Genomic DNA, 21,194 nt, shown 5'->3' on the forward strand with positions numbered 1-21,194 from the left:
TGGGTGCAAAGGAGCTGGTGGTGGCATATTCTGATTAGTCCGACATTGCGTGCATGATTTTACCTTGTTCTCCAGATCCTGATCCATTCTTGGCCACCAAACGTAGGATCTTGCAAGGCTTTTCATTCTGAGACACTCCTGCGTGAGTCTCATGAATTTCCTCCACAATCTGTGAACGGCCGGGGGGAGGCACGATTGACCCTCGCCCCCCCAGAAAATGCAGCCATCCTGCAGACTGAGTTCTGTCTTGTGTTTGGCATAAGATCTCAGTTCCTCTCCTTCCACGACCCCTGGGCCAACCTTGTAAAAGAAAGGTCTTGACTTGGGACAGGACTGGGTCCCTCTCTGTCCACTGCTTGATCTGGGTCGCCTTTACAGGTGTCTCTGACAGCCTGTCCAATGAAAACACAGTCTCTGGAGGCACATATGTAGTAACAGGTGTCTCAGGTAAAGGTAGTCGACTCAGTGCATCGGCATTTGCATTATCCCCACCCGCTCTGTACACTATAGTGTACCGGTAGGCTGACAATGTAAGAGCCCAACGCTGTATCCTGGCTGAGGCTAGCGTGGGATGCATCTAGTCTCACTGAACAGGCTCATCAGTGGTTTATGGTCCGTATAAATTGTAAATACGTGTCCATAAAGGTACTAATGAAAGCATTTGACCACAAAAACAATGGCTAGACTTTCTTTGTCTAGCTGTGAATATCGTTTCTCAGCAGCTGTCAGGGTACGTGAAGCAAAACCAGTAGGCTTCTCTGAACGGTCCTCCATTACATGTGAGAGAACTGCCTCGACTCCATAGGGCGAGGCATCGCATGCAACGGTGATCGCCTTGTCTGGGTCATAGTGAACAAGCAGCTTCGCTGAGTGGAGGAGTTCTTTCACTGCCTTGAAAGCTTTCTCCTGCTCTTCACCCCGCTGCCACTTAGTGTCATTGTGAAGCAGCTTATACAGTGGGGTTAAAACCCGTGAGAGGTCAGGAAGAAACTTGCCATAATAATTCACCATGCCCAAAAATGATCTGAGTTCTGTGACGGTCTTAGGGCTTGGGGCCTCCATTATAGCTCTCATTTAGTCCTCCACAGGGCAAAGCCCCTCAGCTGTGATCTTGTGTCCCAGGTAAGTCTCACTCGATGCCAGGAACACACATTTTCCACATTTCAACCGCAGCCCTGCGTCTGAGAGCCTCTTCAGCACCCGTTCTAAATTAGCCAGATGCTCCACCTCCGTAGCCCCCCGTGATCAAAATATCATCAAGGTACACTGCTACGTGCGGAATCCCCTGCAGCAAAGTGTCCATTGCCCTTTGGAAAATGGCTGGGCTGGACGCCACTCCAAACACCAGGCGATTGTACTTGAATAATCCCTTGTGTGTATTAATTGTGACGTACTCCTTTGAATCCTCGTCGAGCAGCAGCTGTTGGTAGGCGTGGTTCATGTCCAGCTTTGTGAACAGCTTACCCCCTGACAGGGTCGCAAACAAGTCATCCACCCGTAAACAGCTCCTCCGGCCCAGAGACCTGATTCACCGTAAGCTTATAATCCCCACATATCCTCTCCATTTTGTCTGCCTTCAAAACTAGAACAATGGGAGCCGCCTGCCTTGAAAACTGGACGGGCTCAATAATGCCCAGCCTCTGTAAACGTTCCAGCTCCTCCGCGACTTTGCCTTTCATGGCATAGGGCACCGACCTGGGCTTAAAAAAACATGGTGTAGCCTCAGGGTCGACATGGAGTTTCACTGTCACGCCCCTCAGTGTTCCTAGCTCATCCCTGAAAACATCACTGTACCGCTGCAGAATGTTCTCCATCGTGCGTGCATACTTAATTTCATGCGAGTTTAGCTGGATTTTGCAAAGCCAATCGCAACCCAAAAGACTGGGCCCACTGCCCTTAGCTATCAGTAGCCTGGCTTCAGCCTTCTGACCCCCGGCTGAAATGTCCACATATAACACCCCTAAATGAGGTATGGGCTGCCCCGTATAGGTCCTAAGTTTGAGCTTTGATGGTCTAATGGGAGGCAGATTGGACCCCCATGTCCTCCTATAGGTCTCCTCATTAATGACCGATGCAGTAACCCCTGAATCAGTCTCAAACTTAATGTCCGTTCCCTTGACAATGACTGTGGCATAGTATGGTTCAGGTGATTCCTCATCTGTTTCCACTACAAACATGTTGTAGGCACACGCTGCCTCTCCATCTGCTTCTTCTAGATGGTGTGTGGCTGCCTGAGCCTGTTGAGCTTTCCCTTGCTCAGGCTTAACTTTACCCTTTGAACTTCTGCACTTTTTAGCTAAATGTCCCTTTTTGCTACAAGCATGGCAGACAGTGTCTTTGAAGTTGCGATCATTTGCATAGAGCGTCCCTCCACACCAGAAACATTCCACCTGCTTTGCCTGTTTACCAGTCTCCCTCCTGACTTGGTGCACTGCCACCAAATGCGACCCCCCCATGTCCTTTCTGGATATCCTTGACATTATTAGCAGCCACCTCCATGCCTTGGGCAATCGCTAAGGCTTGTTTGAAAGTCAACGGTGGGGTTTCCCCTAACAGGCAGCGTTGTATGATGTCATTATTAATGCCGCGCACCAATCTATCACGGAGCACGTCTTCAAACACCGCTCCGGAATCACGATGCTCCGACAGCTGCCGAAGCTCGGCCACAAAATTGGCCACAGACTGACCTGGCTTCCTGAAACGGCTGTGAAACTTACACTGTTGGACTATCACGGAAGGTTTCGGATGGTAGTGGTTCCCCACAAGCTTGACCACTTCGTCATATGGAATGTCCCCCGGTATCCACGGTGAGGCTAAGTTCCTTATTAGCTTGTTAGTCTTTGCCCCACACACACTCAGGAGAATAGAGCGCTTCTTAGCCTCCTCAGTAATTCCATTAGCACAGAAAAAGTGTCCCAACCTTTCCTCATACTCTGGACAGTCCTTGTTTCCTTCCAGAAATTCACCGATAGTTCCAAACGTAGCCATCTGAAATGTGAAGCTCCCGTTCGAAAACGTGCCGATACGTTCTCAAAACCAGTTCACCTCGTCACCAAAAATATGTAGTAACTTCTACTTTGAAAAAGGCACACTCAGCAACTTCATGCCCAAGAAACAACTTTACCTCGAACTTCAAAACTGTTATGTATATACAGAGGCTTTCACAACCCATACGGCATGGCAGGGACACTATATACAGAGCCCACTGGAAATGAAAAGAACGGAAGTAAACCCCCCCCCCCAATTATCCTAATTAGTATTAACTTACTTTTAATAATGCTTACATTACAACAATATGTTTATGAAATAATTTTTCAAGTTGCCCTTCCTCTCCCAGGGGTGAGGTCTTTGTAGCTTCTGTTGGAGTTTCTGTAGCTCTGGGTTTTTAAGGGGTGTGGTTGATGGACCCTTGCTTACTACTCTTATCGCAGCTGGGCTTGGTGTGGAGTCCAGGCCCAAAGCGTATCGAGGTGATGGGGCCTGGGCCCCAGTGTGAGGAAGGCCCGATGTTTGGATGGCTTAAACGCTGGGCCAGGTGGATTGAAGAAGCAGGGCGTCGGAGCAAGAGGTGAGTGTTGGGCTCCTCCATGACGTTTACTTGGCTCTGTGCTGAACTGAGGCTGAGGCTGCGGCCTGCTGCAGCCTGCTCCATCTGCTCTTGACTTCGTGTCCATAGCAACACACACAAAATGCCGGAGGAACTCAGCAGGCCAGGCAGCACCTATGGAACAAAATACAGCCAACATTTCGGGCCGAGATAGATGCTGCCTGGCCTGCTGAGTTCCTCCAGCATTTTGTGTGCATTGCTTGGGTTTCCAGCGCCTGCAGATTTTCTCTTGTCCATATCTATAGACTCACTTTTGTTCTGAATGATGCACTATCAATAACTCCAAAAGACTGGAAGTAGAGTAAATACTGAAAGGCTTTTATTAGCAGTAAAATATGACCTCCATCATGCTGAGTATCTGCCCCTGGACTGAGGAGGAGAAGCAATGGCGCAATTGCCTTTATTCAGGGGTCTGTGGGACGAGCCACAGGGGCAGTCAGCAGAGGGGCGTATCCAGACAGGTAACCCAGTTACAACATATATATATATGGTTTACCACACTGAATGCTATTTGCTTACTTTTATTATTTGCACAAATTGTTTTTTTCTCTCTGTCTGCACATTGGGTGCCTTGCAGTCTTCTCTTTTTATATATGACTTCCTTCGGGTTTCTTTGTTTGGTGCCTGCCTGTAAGGAGACAAATCTCAAGGTTATATAATGTATACATACTTTGATAATAATTGTACTTTGAGCGTTAAACTTTGAAATTTGATTGTCCGTGGCAGAGTTAATGTCATTCTTCTAATCTTATTTGTCTCTGAGCCATTTAGGAGCCAGACACATTCTAAGTTAAGATCATTACATTTGCTTCTTCAGTTCTGCAAAGCACTGCTTTTCCTGAACCACAGGGAAATTCTGAGGTCATGAAGAAGAAAAGCAGTCTCTTCTCAAACCTAGGCAAAGAATTCCAATGGAATCTATACAAGAGAGATAGCCTATGATGTGAGGAAGGGCGGGGAAGTGTTCTTCTATTGCTGGCCGTCGCCCTAGCAGAAAACAAAAGGGAATTTAAACCACAGAGCAGAGAAACTAATGCCACACATTGCAAGAGTTATAGGAAAGCACTGTGTCAAGTGCCACTTCAAAATAGACCTCAGGATCGGGTGGGAACAGTCACTGTGGTCAGTGCAACGCTATTATAATGCCAGGGGCACGGGTTCAATTCCCACTTCTCCCGGCAAGGATTTTCTACATTCTCCTCGAGTTTCCTCAGCCCTACACATTCCAAAGACCTGCAGGTCAGTAGCCAATTGGTCACATGGATGTGATTGGGTGGTGAAGGCTGCTTAGGCCAGAGGGGCCTGTTACTGTGCTGTGTGGAGCCATAGAGAAGTACAGCACAGGACCGTGCCCTTTGGCCCATCTAGTCCATGCCGATACCAATTAAACTGCCTACTTCCCATCGACCTGCACCAGGACATAGCCCTCCGCACTACTACCATCGGGGTACCTACCCAAACTTGGCTTAAGCCAAGCTGGCATGCACCACCCGTGCTGGCAGCTCGTTCCGCACTCCCACCACCCTCCGAGTGTCTCCAGCAAAAAGAAAACATAAACCTCGACCAACACCGATATGAACTCTTGGTGTTGGTTTTCTGCAGAGGTTGTTCAAAAGCAACGTCATTCAGATACAGTGTGGAGAGGGCCTTTCCAGCCCTTCGCGCCGCGCCGCCCAGCAAACCCTAATTTAACCCTAGCCTAATCACCAGCAAGTGTTGGTGCGACCTGTTGTGTCCCTCAGCTTGGAGCAACAGTGGTCCAGTGTTCACGGTGTGTGTCATCACCTGCATAAGTTCAAGCCATAACATTATAATGTCTCTGTCTCTATATATCAATGGTTCAATAGTTCCATTTAATATCAGAGAATGCATACAGTCTACAGCCTGAAATTCTTACTCTTCACAGGCATCCATGGAAACAGAGAACTCCAAAGAATGAACAACAGAAAAACCCTCCTCTCTCCTCCATGTAAAAGTGAAACCCTCCTCTCCCCTCCATGTACAAGCGAAACCCCTCCTCTCCCCTCCATGTGCAACCAAAACCCTCCACTCACCTCCATAACAAGCAAAACTCGCCTCTCCCCTCCATGTACAAGCAAACCCCTCCTCTCCCCTCCATGTACAAGCAAACCCTCCTCTCCCCTCCATGTACAAGCAAAACCCTCCTCTCCCTTCCATGTACAAGCAAAACCCTCCCCTCCATGTACAAGCAAACCTCTCCTCTCCCCTCCATGTAAAAGCGAACCCTCCCCTCCATCTACAAGCAAACCCTCTTCTCCCCTCCATGTACAAGCAAACCCCTCCTCTCCCCTCCATGTAAAAGCGAACCCTCCCCTCCATCTACAAGCAAAACTCTCCTCTCCCCTCCATGTACAAGCAAACCCCTCCCCTCCATCTACAAGCGAACCCCTCCTCTCCCCTCCATGTACAACCTAAAAGCCCTCCTCTCCCCTCCATGTACAAGCAAAACTCTCCTCTCCCCTCCATGTACAAGCAAAACTCTCCTCTCCCCTCCATGTACAAGCGAAACCCTCCTCTCCCCTCCATGTACAAGCGAACCCCTCCTCTCCCCTCCATCTACAAGCAAACCCCTCCTCTCCCCTCCATGTACACGTGAACCCCTTCTCTCCATGTACAAGCAAACCCCCTCCTCCCCCTCCATGTAGAAGCAAAACCCTCCTCTCCCCTCCATGTACAAGTGAAACCCTCCTCTCCCCTCCATGTACAAGCGAACCCCTCCTCTCCCCTCCATGTACAAGCGAACTCCTCCTCTCCGCTCCATGTACAAGCGAACCCCTCCTCTCCCCATGTACAAGCGAACCCCTCCTCTCCCCTCCATGTACAAGCGAACCCCTCCTCTCCCCTCCATGTACAAGCAGCAGCAAAGCATCAACCTTCACCCCCCCCCCCCCAAACCCATTTCAGCAGGAAGCGTCAGCCACCAAGAAAGCAACTGCAGAGCCCCGGAAGAGAGACCTTGATCTGTAGTCCAACAAAAACCATTGTCTGCCCAACCGCTCGACAAGCCAACAAGCGACAAGAGGTGTGTCACCCATTCCACAGCAGGAGATTGTAACAATGCTACAGTTTGACGCGTTGCTTTTTTATTCCGAGATGCCCCGACTCGAGACCAGCGGAATGAGCGAGAGAGAAAGAGAGCCGAGTGAAGAGGCCTCCGAAAGCTGTGCCCGCCATCGCGATGTTCCATGTCTCCCACAACACCTCAGTCGGCAGGTTCATTAAACTCCCCTTAAAACGCAAGCAACTCCACTGAGATCAAGCATCAGAGGAAACAGATCTTTCAACGTGTCCAAGAAAACAAATGTGAAATTAGCCAAAAATGGTTGAATTTCCAGTCATGTGGCCACAAAGTGGTTATATGTCACTGATCTAGCAATGCAGCCCAGACACAGATCAATCAATTACTAGTTAGTGGGTGGGCAAATGTAACATTTAAATTCAATTAATAATCTGGACTTAAAAGAAAAGCAACTTGTCTTAGTGGCAATGATCATGAAACTACTGAGCTTCTGTTAAAAAGTCATTGTGTTCAGCGATGGGGGAGGAAATCCGGAAAGTGTAAGATTCCTCTGCCAGGGAAACTTGGCCGACACTTCAAATGATTTCTCATGTTGTCCAACAAGTATTAATGGGCAATAAATGCTGCGTTTGGCACACCCCCAAAAGTGAGGCAAACTTCTTAAAAATGGAAATGATTTCACCTTCATGGGTAAAGCTTCTTTCACAATGACTAAAGGCATTAATATGGCTAAAAACATTACTAATAACGCCTTTTCTGAAGTAATTTGTGGCCAACTATCGCCGCGAACAATAGTACATAGTCATATTTTATTGATCCCGAGGGACCAATGAAGAAGCAAGTGGAGGCAAAGCCAATTCGAAGAATGAGGCGCGATGGTGTGTCGTAAAGCCGGATCACAAAGTCTTCAAGATGCAGTCGTGGACAGAATTGGTAGCGCTGTCGCCGTTGGAGTGAACGATCTGGAGCAAAGTTGATGTGGAAGGCTGTCGATGCCCGTCCACCTAACTCGGGTGCGAGGTTGGTTCCGCTGCAGGCCCCGAGCCGATTTGGTGAGAACGAGAACGGCTTCGGGTTGTGCGGCCTGGGGTTGTCGCTACACTAGACCCTAGTGTAGGGACCCTAGAGCGAGGTACTGCCTGGTGTTTGGACAATATAATCGCCGGCCCGGACAGGCTGGAAAGCCTGGATGTGGAAGCAGGGATCAGACCGATTACACTCGCTCTCCCACAATGTTCATTCCTCTCTCCAGTGGTTGCTGCCTCTGCGAGTTTTGTGACATTTTTTGCCGCACTAATATGATGAACTTGAGATCGAGGCTTTGGCCTACCACTCCGGCTGCTCTGGGGAGCCGATCTGAGGACTCAATCTGGTTCAGAAAACTGTCGTTTGCTTCTTTTGTTAGGAGTTGCACCATTTGTTGTCTCTTGCACTCTGGTTGAGCGCCCAAGTTGGCGCGTTCCGTTATGGTTATTATTCTATTATGGGTTTATTGAGCATGCCCGCAAGAAAATGAATCTCAAGGTTGGATATGGTGACATTTATGTCCTTTGGTAATAAATTTACTTTGAACTTTGAACCTTGACTGCTCCTAGGGTAGCCTGGTAGTGTAGTGGTTAGCACAAGGCTTCAATGTACAGGCGACCCAGGTTCAATTCCCGCCTCTGCCTGTAAAGAGTTTGTACGTTCTCCCCGAGATCGCGTGGATTTCCTCCCACAGTCCAAAGATGTACAGGTTGGTAGGTTAGTTGGTCATTGCAAATTGGCCTGTGATTAGGCTCGGATTAAATCGGGGGCTTGCTGTGCAATGTGGTTCAAAGGGTTACTTTCATGCTGTATCTCAATCGATAAGTAAACATTCATAACCGCAAGGGGTTCTGGAGATGTTGGAAATCCAGAGTAACAAAGGCCGGAGGAGCTCAGCAGGTCAGGCACGGAGGGCAGTAGACAGTTGACCTTTCAGGCCAAGACCCTCCATCGGGTCCTGATGAAGGGTCACGGCCTGAGACGTCAACTGTCTACTGCCCTCCGTGCCTGACCTGCTGAGCTCCTCCAGCATTTTGTGTGCGTTTCAGCAGTAGCCCACGGTAACGAACTTTCTTTGCCTCATTTCACCATCAGAGGCATAACTGACATGAGGGTGTCTCAGTGAGGAGGGAAAGTCATTCGGCCAGTCGGGACCCTGTTATCACAGCATGGAAGATGGCAGTCACAGCAGACGATCTGTCCTGGAGGTAGTGAAAGCATTTTGAAATACCGGGGAAACTTATCAAAAGCTTGCTCAACACACGCACGCACAGCTGCAGATATAAAAATGACTGCCGTTTCCTCAATGAATCAGACAGATACTTCCAGTTAAAGTATTTTCAGCCTCCAGATGCTCTTCAGTCTTGGTCAAGGTTTTCTAAGTTTACAAAGCAGCTGCTGTGTATTTCTGATTTGAATCATTCTTTAAAGAAAACTTTCCATATCAAAAAGCTCCACTTGGCAGAAAGCCACGGGAGATCCTGCCTTCTGAGGGCCATAGCAACCCTGTCTGATGTTCTGCTGTAGAAACATAACTTCATGGCAACAGGCGCTAACGGTTGATGCAGTCGCCGCAAAGCGTTACTTTAAAGTGAGAAACTGCCTCAAAAAAATTGGTGCCACCTATAAATTTGCTGATGATACAGCCGTTGTTGGCAGAATCTCAGATGGTGGCGAGAGGGCGTACAGGAGCGGGATAGAACCATAGAACATTACAGCACAGAAACAGGCCTTTTGGCCCTTCTTGGCTGTGCCGAACCATTTTTCTACCTAGTCCCACTGACCTGCACCTGGACCATATCCTTCTATACACCTCTCATCCATGTACCTGTCCAAGTTTTTCTTTAATGTTAAAAGTGAGCCCGCATTTACCACTTCATCTGGCAGCTCAGTCCACACTCCCACCACTCTCTGCGTGAGATATACCAGCTAGTTGCGTGGTGGTGCATCCACAAGCTGGCACTCAACGTTCGTAAGACCGAAGAGCTGATGGTGGACTTCAGAAAGGGTAAGATGAGGGAACTCACACTCATCCTTATAGAGGGAGCAGAAGTGGAGAGAGTGAGCAATTTCAAGTTCCTGGGTGTCAATATCCATGATGACCTAACCTGGTCCCGACATATGAATGTAGCTATAAAGAAGACAAGACAGTGACTATGTTTCACTGGGAGTTTGAGGAGATTTGAAATTACACCTAAAACATGCGAAAATTTCTACAAATGTAGTGTGGAGAGCATTCAGACTGGCTCCTGATATTGGGGGGCCACTTGACAGGACCAAAATAAGCTGCAGAAAGTTGTAAAATTAGTCAGCTCCACCATGGGCACCAGCCTCTGTCGTATCCGAGATATCTTGAAGTAGCGGTGCCTCAACAAGGCAGTGTCCATCATTAAGGACCCCCACAACCCAGGACGTGCCCTCTTCTCATTGTTATCGTCAGGAAGGAGGTACAGAAGCCTGAAGGCACACACCCAGCGATTCAGGAACAGCTTCTTCCCCTCTGCTGTCTGATTCCTGAATGGACATCGAACCCATTAACACTACCTCACGACTTTTCATTTCTGCTTTTGTCCTACTTTAATTTAAATACTTGCATACATATATATACTTACTATAATTCAGTTTTTTCTATATTATCATGTATTGCATTGTACCGCTGCGGCAAAGCTAACAAATTTCACAACATATGCCGGTGATATTAAACCTGATTCAGATTTAAGAGTTAATTTTAGCAGGAAAATGAGGAATATCAACCTGCCTTCTCTCCCTTCCCACTGGGCAGAGGTTAGGAAAGCTAAAGCACATACCACCAGGCTCAAGAACGGCTTCTATCCCACTGTGCTAAGACTGTTGAATGGTCCCCTTGGTACAGGGGTTCCCGAGCTATGGTCCACAGATCCCTCGGTTAATGGTAGGGCCCGTTGTTGTTCCTTTCCGCGCCTTGTGGCGCAATGGGCGGCATTTTTGCCACTTCCGTAGCACTTGAATCTTCTTTTTACGAGGCCACGATGCTAACTCGATGTTCAACCCAGCCTGGATGGAAAGTGCACAAGGAGCTGGCGGGATTCGAACTTGGGACCATTCGCCTCGAGGTCTGCTGCTGATACCACTACACCACCGGCCAGATAACGTTAGGGCTCCAAGGCATAAAAAAGGCAGGGAACCCCTGCCTAAGTACAATGAAACACACCCTTGACCTTGCAGTCTACCTCGTTATGACCTTGCACCTTGTGGCCTGCCTGTACTGTTAAAAAAAAAAGTAAAGTTCCTTTCCACACCTTGTTTGGCACATTGGGCAGCAACCTTGCTATCTTTTTGGTGCTGATCTGTTTTACGAGGCCGAGTTGCTAGCTCGATGCTCTACGCAGCACGGATGGAAAGCGTGCAAGGATCTGGCCGGATTCGAACCCAGGATCTCCTGTTCCGAAGTCCGGGTGCAGATACCACTACACCTCCAGCGCCAATCTGCCTGCTCTGTACTTTCCCTGTAACTGCAGCACTTTATTCCTGCAGTCTGCCATTTTGCACAGTACCTCAATGCACTGTGTAATGAAATAATCTGTCTGGATGCCATATGAAACAAAGATTTTCACCATACGTCGACACCTGAGACAGCCATTAGCCAATTTTCCAATTTATCAATGGACTGCAGGTGAAAAAGTTCCAAAGTAAAGTTATTAGCAAAGTACATATACAGTATGTCACCATATACTACCCTGAGGTTCATATTCTTGAGGGCATTCACAGTAAATAGAAAGGAAAACAGTAGAATCAAAGAAAAACCTCACAGGACGGAGGCTGACAACTAACGTGCAAAGGGTAGCAAGAATAAAAGAAAATAATGATAATAATAATTAATAAATAATTGAGAGAGCGAGGTGTAGCGTCAGTCAGGGAGGTAGCCAGTATGGTTGGAAATGAGAGGCACAAATAGGGTACACAGAATCATTATTGCAGGTAGAAATATCCAATACTCGAGTGTACAGAGAGTCATAGAGTACAAAGCCCAGAAAGAAGCCTTCAGCCCATCTAGTCCATGTCAAGCTGAATTCCATCTGGAGTTAAGATGGCGCTAAACGGTGACTCCTTTGCGTGCATCTTCAGGAACAGCTCTATTTTCATCTTTAGTATCTTTATCTTACCCTTTCAGGCTTCTTTTGAAGACCCTGACCTGGAGTTACACGCAGACTTCGGTTCTTTGCGGGAATGGGACCCATTCTCGGGGGTTTCAGGACCGACCGTTGTCCAGCACGCCAAGGGTTCAGCCTGAGAGTCTCGCTTGTATTTGGAGGCCTAAGATCTCGGGGCTGTGGAGACGGGCGGATCGAGGGTCAGCGGCACGGCAGGAGACTCGTGTGTCGTCGGGGAGGCCAGACAATCTTTTGCTGTGGGCCCGAAAACCTGAGATCTTTGCGATCTTCAGGCACTGAGCTCGTAAAAAAGCGACAAAACGGACTTTTTAACATCGTAAACCAGCGGGTTGTCGTTATGTCTCCCGCTCGCTGTGAAAATGGGGGACACCTCCCTCTACCTTATTAGGGAGAGAGAGAACCTGTGGTTTGTTGAATGCGGATGAAATGCCAAGTCATTGGGTAACTGCAAGTCTGTGGCTTTGCTATCGCCTAGCTCATGCCTGTGCTCGGTAGCGGGTGTGCTTTTTTTTGCTGGGGGGGAGGGGGGATCGTTGCTCGCTGCCGCTTACGCGCAGGAGGGGGGAGCCGGGGGGCAAGGACTTTGGGGTTCTCACATTTAACTGTCGTTCATTTTTTGGGGCACTTCTCTGTTTCCGTGGATGTTTGCAAAGAAAAACCATTTCAGGATGTATATTGTATGCATTTCTCTGACATTAAATTGGACCTTTGAACCTTTGGCTATACCCCTCCCATGCATGTGCTTATCCAAATTTCTCCTAAATGTTGTGATCAAACCCTAATCCACCTCCTTGGGATGTGGAAGGAAAACAGAGCGCTCGAGGAGACTGATGTCATCGCAGAAGTTACTTACAAACTCAACAGTGGGGGCTGACCGCCCAGGCCATGCTCTCTTCTCACTGCTGTCATCCAGCAGAAGGTTCAAAAGCTTCAGAACTCGCACCTCCAGGTTGAAGAACAGTTACTACCCCTTAACCATCAGGCTTTTGAACAAAACAGCATAACTACACTCCCTTGCCCCTTCATTGAAATGTTCTCACTTTAAGGATTCTTTATCTCATTAGCTCATGTTCTCATTATTTATTACACGTGGCCAAGTGGTTAAGGCATTCGACTAGTGATCTGAAGGTCGTGAGTTTGAGCCCTAGCTGAGGCAGCATGTTGTGTCCGTGAGCAAGGCACTTAATCACACATTACTCTGTGACAACACTGGTGCCAAGCTGTATGGGTCCTAATGCCCTTCCCTTGGACAACATCGGTGGCGTGGAAATTGGAGACTTGCGGCATGGGCAACTGCCGGTCTTCCATACAACCTTGCCCAGGCCTGCGCCCTGGAGTGTGAAGACTTTCCAGGTGCAGATCCATGGTCTCGCAAGACAAATGGATGCCTTTACTTTACATTATTTATTGCTATTTATTTTATATCTGCATTTGCACAGTTTGTTGTCTTCTGCACTCTGGTTGATCTCTCATTGATCCTGTTATAGTCTCTATCAATTTGCTGAGTATGTCTGCAGGAAAATGAATCACAGGGTTATACACGGTGACATATTTGTACTTTGAAAGTAAAATTTACTTTGAACTTTAACAGCAGTGCCACTCCACCCTCCACTTTGTCAAAAGATGTACTTAAATCCTGTTGTCCCACTCTTCCACAGCACAATACTTCAAAGACATTTGGTTAGTCACCAGTCACTTAGTTTGAAAATTCAATGAAGCTATTTACTTCAGGTATAAACAAGTTTCTATAATTTTCCACCAAACGTCAACCTCTGAATTAAGCAGTTACTTAATGTTAGGAAGTTTCCAAAACTGTTGTTGAAGTTATTGAGCTTATATTGTTAAAAACTTTGCCCAGGATTCTCCAAGGAAATGGCTCAGTAGAAATATCCTACAAAGCTCATTGAGATCTGCAGAGTTTCTCTTTCATGGGATTCTCAAGTCCCCTTTCACAATAGAAACTGCAGCCTTACAGTAGGCTTCCTTAGTGGCCTGGCCAGTCAGTGATAGGCGACGCGGTAACGTTAACGGTCAGTGTCATCGCTTTACACCGCCAGCGATCACCGATCAGTGTTCGATTCCAGCTGCTGTCTGTAAGGAGTTTGTACGTTCTCTCCGTGATTGCTTGGGCTTCCTTCGGGTGCTCTGGTTTCCCCCCAGTTTCCCAAGATGGACAAGTTTGGGTTAGGGAGCCGTGGGCATGCTATGTTGGCACCAGAATCGTGGCGACACTTGTGAAGCTCTCAGCACAATCCTCACTGATTGGCTTCAACACAAACGATGCATTTCACTGCATGTTTCAATGTTCTGATGTACACGTGACAAATAAGACTAATCTTTATATGACAAAAAATCATTATGATTATTCATCCAGTCAGACTGAAGGATTGACACGGACAACAAGCCAGGAAGTAACAACTTTATTTAACTCTTCAAATGTTTTGCAGAAACGTAAGAAAGATTGGACTGAAATACTGTAAACAAATGCAAAAAAAAACAATATTTTTTATTATTGTTAAAGCTCTTTTCATGAAACAATGATCTATAACCATAAAAATTGTTTATCAGTGCCAGAGGGGTTGATAAGCATTTTCATACACTATAAAAAAATTGTATGTGAAAATGTGAAGGTCAGGTGCACTATAAACTCAGCCTAAATTCAGCCTTATTCAGTCACATTAGAAGCACTATTGGGTAGGATTCCCTAAATGGTAACTTGCTGGTTGAGTCGGTGGTAAGGAAGGCAAATACAATGTTAGCATTCATTTCAAGATGACTAGAATCTAAGAGCAAGAATGTAATGCTGAGGCTTTGTAAAGCATTGGTCAGATCGCATTTGGAGTGCTCACAGCAGTTTTGGGCCCTGTATATAAAAAATAACGTGCTGACATTGGAAAGGGTCCAGAGGAGGATTAACAAAAATGATCCTGGGAATGTGAATTAATGTTTGAGGGGCATTTGAAGGCTCTGGGCCCGAACACACTACAGTTTAGAAGAATGAAGGAGGGATCTCATTGAAGCTATTGAATCGTGAAAGGCCTAGATAGAGTGAACGATAGACAGGATGTTTTCTATACTGAGAGAGTCTCGGAGCAGAGGGCCCAGTCTTCGAATACAAGGACATCCCTTTAGAAAAGAGACGAGGAAGAATTTCTTTAGCCAGAGGATGATGAATCTGTGGAATTCATTGCCACAGACGGCTGCGGAGGCAAAGTCATTTGGGTATACTTAAAGCGGAGGTTGATAGGTTCTTGATTAGCATGGATGTCAAAGGTTACGGGGAGACGGTAGGAGAATGGGGTTGAGAAGGATAATAAATCAGCCCAGATGGAATGGTAGAGCAGACCCGGTGGGCCAAATGGCCTAATTCTGAACCCATGTCTTATGGTTTTAGGCCGAGGTAGTGACAGAAAGCTGGCTGCCTCTGAAATTCGGTCCGCTGAATTTCAAAATGCCGATGCGACTGGGCAGGTTTCAGCACAAACGAAGGGCAGAGCACATTAACAGGTCGACAAAGAGTGCAGCAATTATTTCTTGACAACTGTACAGTGTCATCGACTAAAGCCACATTCTTACATTTTCTTGGACACATTGGAGGTATCAAAAACTTTCTCCATGTTTGCAAATGTAACAAAGGCAAAAGGTTAACAGGTTAACTCCAAAAAATGTTCAATAAATACCATTGCCTAAATATCTGAACATAAACAGATACCTTTGATAGTTTGATTAAAACCAGTTAAATATCAATGTAACAGAAGCAGTTATGGTGACAGTTTTACCCCTGATATGTTACATTTTGTTTTGTTTGTACAGTTTGTCTATAGATGTGTAGTGGAGAGAGTATTGACCGGCTGTATCACAGCCTGGTATGGAAACACCAATGCCCTTGAATGGAAAATCCTACAAAAGGTAGTGGATTCGGCCCACTACATCACGGGTAAAGCCCTCCCAACCATTGAGCACATCTACATGAAAGGCTGTCACAGGAAAGCAGCATCCACCATCAGAGACCCCCACCACCCAGGCCATGCTCTCTTCTCACTGCTGCCATCAGGTAGAAGGTACAAGAGCCTCAGGACTCGCACCACCAGGTTCAGGAACAGTTACTACCCCTCAGCCATCAGACTGTTGAATCAAAGGGGATTCTCTCATCCTTAAGGACACTTTATCTTGTTAGTTCATGTTCTCAATTTATTGCTATTTATTTATATTTGCATTTGCACAGTTTGTTGTCTTCTGCACTCCGGTTGATCTTTCATTGATCCTGTTATAGTTACTATTCTATGGATTTGCCGAGAATGCCCGTAGGAAAATGAATCTCAGGGTTGGGGTGCAGTGACACTTATGTACTCTGATAATGAAATTTACTTTGAGCTTTGAACATTATAAGATGAACTAACACAGAATAAAGGAGTTCTAAATGTGTATCACATCCTTATGTTCTTATGAGTTAATGTTAGTTTTTTTTACAACTCACCTGTTACTGAAGCTTAAAGTAAGACCATGCTTCACATCACCCCTTCGCACTTCCATATATAATCACAGGGTTTCCATGGTGACAATCCTGTCACCGATAACCTAAATATTTCAGAGTCTTGGGCAGATTGTAGAATGTTCTGTAAACAATTTTGGACTAAGTGGCTGCTATCCAAGAAGACCACAACCTTGTCACACACACAAAATGCTGGAGGAACTCAGCAGGCCAGGCAGCATCTATGGAAAGAGTAAACAGTCGATGTTTTGGGCCGAGACCCGTCGGGAGGAGTCAGACAGCATCTGACCGATGAAGAGTCCCAGCCTGAAACCTCAACTGTTTATTCTTCTCCACAGATACTGCCTGACCTGCTGAGCTCCTCCAGCATTTTGTGTGTGTGCTATCCTGGACCAGTCCAAGTTGACTATATTCATATAGGAACTAGATACGAAACCCTAACCCTTACCTCCACGTCCCCACATACCCCCACCCGCCCTCCCTGCAAACCATGGCCCACACCATACCAACCCCCAAAACTCTGGCCCTCACACCCCCCCCCCACACAAGCCCTGGCCACACACCCACCCACCCACCCCCATGAACCCTGGACCTCACCCCTCCTAAACCTGAGCACGCATTCCCTACAATCCAACACAAACCATGCAAAATAATGCCACCTCCCCCACTAATCCTTGGCATATTCGTAACCCTAAACCTTAAGATGAGTGCAAGGAGGAGGAAGATCCCAGTAAAGGCAAGTGTTGGACCAGGTTGATGAAGGTGTGGGCCAGGGTTGAGTAACACTGAATCTCCAGTAACAAGATTAAGAAACACAAGAGGAATAGCTATATCTGGATGCAATCTCAACAATCAGACATGAAAAATCCTCACATATCTTCCCTCCATAGCCCAGTATCTAATCTTATTTTTATTGAGAGACTCCACGGACTAGGGTCTTCAGGCTCTTTGAGCAGTGCTGTCCAGCAAACACCCCCCCCCACCCCCGCCCCCAATTTAACTCTCGCCTAATCACGAGGCAATTCACATTTACCGACCGGTACGTCTTTGATCTGTGGGAGGAAACTCACACGGTCACAGAGAGAACGTACAAACTCCTCAGAGGCAGTGACGGGAATTGAACCCGGGTCGCCTGTACTCTAATGCATTGTGTTAACCACTACGCTACCGTGCCCCCTCCCCCAACGTACTCAATGCAACGGCTTCAGTTCTGCGACGAGGAATGCATTATCTCATCAATCTCCCCATGTTTTAACACACCACATGTGCCCTTTGAACCCTTGCTCTATGTCAGCCTGCTGACTCCCGTCTCAAATCCCCTCACCCACCCAATTCTCAATCCATGTATAAAAATGCTGTCAAAGTTACTCTACCTGAGCACGTTCACCAGATCATTTGCTGGAGCCTAGAAGAACGAGGGGGGCATCTCTTTGAAACCTACTGAATGTTGAAAGGCCTAGATAGAGTGGACATGTTTATAATAAGGCCTAAGGGCACAGCCTCAGAATAGAAGGACCCGCCCTTCAGAACAGAGATGAGAAGGAATTTGTATAGCCAGAGGGTGATGACTTCCGTGGAATTCGTTGCCACAGATAGATAGGAAGGCTGAGTCATTGGGTTACTTAAAGCAGAGGTTGACAGGTTCTTGATTAGTCAAAGCATCAAAAGTTACCGAGAGAGGGCAGAAGAATGGGGTTGAGAGGGATAATAAATCAGCCATGATGGAATGGCGGAGCAGACCCAATGGGCTAACTTGCCCAGTTCTGCTCCTATAGCTCATGCTCGTATGATCTTATCCAATTTAGTCTCTACTCCTTCAGATCAGAACCGCAAACCTAACGCAGAAGTTGCAACTTGAAAGCTCCTATCCAAAGGCCAGTGGGGAAAAAAGAATTATCAGTCATTAAACGCCCCTGCTGCTTGAATGGGCTTCTGAAGCACGTTTACCAATGGTACAGCACTACAACTCACGCCAACAAATGCCGCATTGGTCCAGTGTTAGTCTTGTTCCGCAGAGATGGTTGGCGGACTAAACTCTCCAAGGTGTGTTTCACAGGTGAAGGTCCGAGAGCTCTTCCGAGTAGACTTCCATCTGCTTAGGCTGTGCGTGAAGAATTTCCTGAACTTTTGAGTGAGGAAGCAGTATATGATGGGATCCAATGCACAGTTTAGACCCATCAGGCAGAGCGTGATCTGATGGGCATCGTTCACTTGATCGCGAAAGCCACAGTCCTTCTCCCTCCACAGCCTGAGGACGGTGAGGGTCCAGGGACCCTGGACCAAATGGTGGGGCACAAAGCAGATGAGGAAGACGACAATGACCGTGCAGACCATGCGGAAGGCTTGCTTTCGGACGCGCATGCTTTTCTTCGGCTGGGCGGGCTGGGAGGACAAAAGGTTGAGTATGCATAGGTTGCAAGTGACAATGACAAGGAAGGCAATGAAGAAGGCTCCGATCAGAATAAAATTAAAGACAACCACAGAAGTATTAGTGTCATATCCCTCGAAGCATCGTGTAACATTACCCACTTGGTTTGTTCCTTTTTGAAACAGGAAGGGCAATGAGCTGGTAACAATTACAAACCAGATTACCGACGATATAATGCAACCTCGCTTTTTGCCTCTACTCTGAATGGTTTCTATCGGATATGCCACTGCACAGTACCGGTTGTAACTGATCACAGCAAGAAAGGCAATAGAGCAGTAGGTATTGATGAAAAATAAGCACCCAGCCAGTCGGCAAATACCATCAGGGAATATCCAGTTTCCTTTCTGAATATAGTAAATGATCCAAAAGGGAAGTGTCAGGATAAAGAGCAGGTCAGCCACACTCAAGTTCACCATCAAGACTTTAACCTCATTCGTGTTGCTGCTGGGGGTCAGATACTTGAAAATCCACAGGACGTAGCAGTTCTCCAGGAGCCCCAGCACAAAGACGACACTGTAGACGATGGGGAAGAGGGTGTACCTGAACTCTGAGTCAATCTTGCAGCTGTCATTGGTGTTGTTATGGTCAGACAAAATCATCGCTGATCCTCGGCGAGCCCAAATCTCGCAGCGGGCCTCAAGACCTTACAAACGACGTACAAACCTGGAAGAAACAAGAATTCAAAGATTGTACCTTTTCTGGAGTCACACTAGAGACATAGATCCATACAGCAAGGCCATTCAGCCCAATTCATCTGTGCCTACGAGGAATCCCATACCCAGGTAGTTGCGATTGCCGCTGTTTGGTCCATTTCCCTTGTACTCTTTCCCGGAGTAACAGAGTCACTGAACACTGCAGAACAGAAAAGGCCTTCAGCCCATCTGGTCTGTGACAAACTATTAATCTGCCAAGTCCCATTGACCTGCACCAGGTCCATAGCTCTCCAGACCCCTTCCACCAATGTACCTATCCAAACTTCACTTAAACATTGAAATTAAAACTGTGTCCCCCACTTGTGCTGGCAGCTCATTCCACACTCTCACCAGTCTCTGAGTGAAGAAGTTCCCTTTAAACATTTCACCTTTCATCCTTAACCTATGACCTCTGGTTCTAGTCTCACCAAACCGCAGTGGAAAAACCCTATCTATATCCCCCATAATTTTGGGTACCTCTATCAAATTTCCTCTCAATCTCCAACACTCGAGGGAATAAAGTCATAGCCTGTTCAATCTGTTTCTGTAACACAAGCCCTCAAGTCCTGGCAAAATCCTTGTAAATTTTCTCTGCACTCTTTCAATCTCGTTGACATCCTTCCTGCAGGAAGGTGACCACATTGACATCCTAATTGTTTGGTTCCTTCAACTCTGCCACCTTCTCCACCATAAGGAGCTGTCTTGAACATCTTGTGCCGCAGTCTATGAACCCCTCTCCCAAATCTCACCACCTCTTCTTCCATAAGACCCAAATAGTATTGTGCAAAAGTCTCAGGCACGCACATATAGCTAGGGTGCCTCAGCCTTTTGCCCAGTACTGTATTTGTCAACGTGGCGCAAAGAGCAAGTTTGTAAATACGGCAGGAGCATGTTGGGACCGATGAGGGTGGAGCGCCGAGGGAGGAGTGTGGGGCAGGTGGCAGAGGAGGAGAGCCCAATACTGGGGGGTGACATGGGTGCAGACACACCCAGCCCTGAGACACCAGGCAAGGTCATTTGATTCAAAGCAATGGGCTTATTGACCATGTCTCTCTGATGCTTCCCACTCCCTCCCCTCTCTCTTCACCTTTTCCCAACCATGATTCCCCTCTCCCTGTCCCCTTCCCACTCTCAGTCCACAACAGAGACCCATATCAGAATCAGGTTTATCATCACTCTTTTTTGTCATGGCAGCAGTACAGTGTAATACATAAAATTACTAGAGTACTGTGCAAAAGTCTTAGGCACCCTAAATATAAATATGTGTCTAAGACTTTTGCACAATACTATACCTTTGACTACTACTTTGAACAATCTATGGCTCATACCCTCCAGCACAACATTTTTTAGCTTATGCCTCCTTGAAACTTTATTTTCTAACTTACAATAAAGCAAGCATTCTAGTCTCCAGCTGGAGGCATGGGTTCAAATCCCACTTCTGACGTTCGCATGGGGCAGCCCGATACCATAGCAGATGGTGGAACGCTACCACTGTGCTCGCGACCCAGGTTCAATTCTGCCACTGGCTGTAAGGAGTTTGCACATTCCCCCAATGACCACGTGGGTTTCCTCTGGGTTTCACACAGCTAACATTCTCTGTGTCAAATACCTGCCTCTGACATCCATTCCCCACCCCCACCCACCCACCCTCCCCTTCTGGGTGTATTCTGGAGCTATGGTATATAGCAAACATTTCAGCAGCACCAGCCAGTGTTCAGATCTGAATGTGGATTGTAGATTGAGCTTAAAATGCAGCTC

At 47.0% G+C, this 21,194-nt stretch overlaps 1 protein-coding gene across 10 annotated transcripts in view; it reads right to left on the bottom strand.

Annotated features, from left to right (window-relative positions):
• Positions 1-4,151: 4,151 nt before the first annotated feature.
• ptafr (platelet-activating factor receptor) overlaps positions 4,152-21,194 on the bottom strand; it is an 83,038-nt gene continuing 65,995 nt past the window's right edge. For 8 of the 10 annotated variants that reach the window (XM_072246833.1, XM_072246834.1, XM_072246830.1 and 5 more), the window contains one exon: positions 16,900-19,407. In XM_072246833.1, the coding sequence (XP_072102934.1) occupies positions 18,315-19,343 (1,029 nt within the window). In that variant the 5' untranslated portion in view covers positions 19,344-19,407 and the 3' untranslated portion in view covers positions 16,900-18,314. Of the gene's footprint in view, positions 4,236-16,899; positions 19,408-21,194 lie in introns of those variants that run through there. The other 2 variants (XM_072246829.1, XR_011883572.1) reach the window with 2 other exon arrangements.

The sequence above is a fragment of the Mobula birostris genome, chromosome 29, assembly GCF_030028105.1.
Source record: "Mobula birostris isolate sMobBir1 chromosome 29, sMobBir1.hap1, whole genome shotgun sequence".
Lineage (NCBI taxonomy): Eukaryota > Metazoa > Chordata > Chondrichthyes > Myliobatiformes > Myliobatidae > Mobula > Mobula birostris.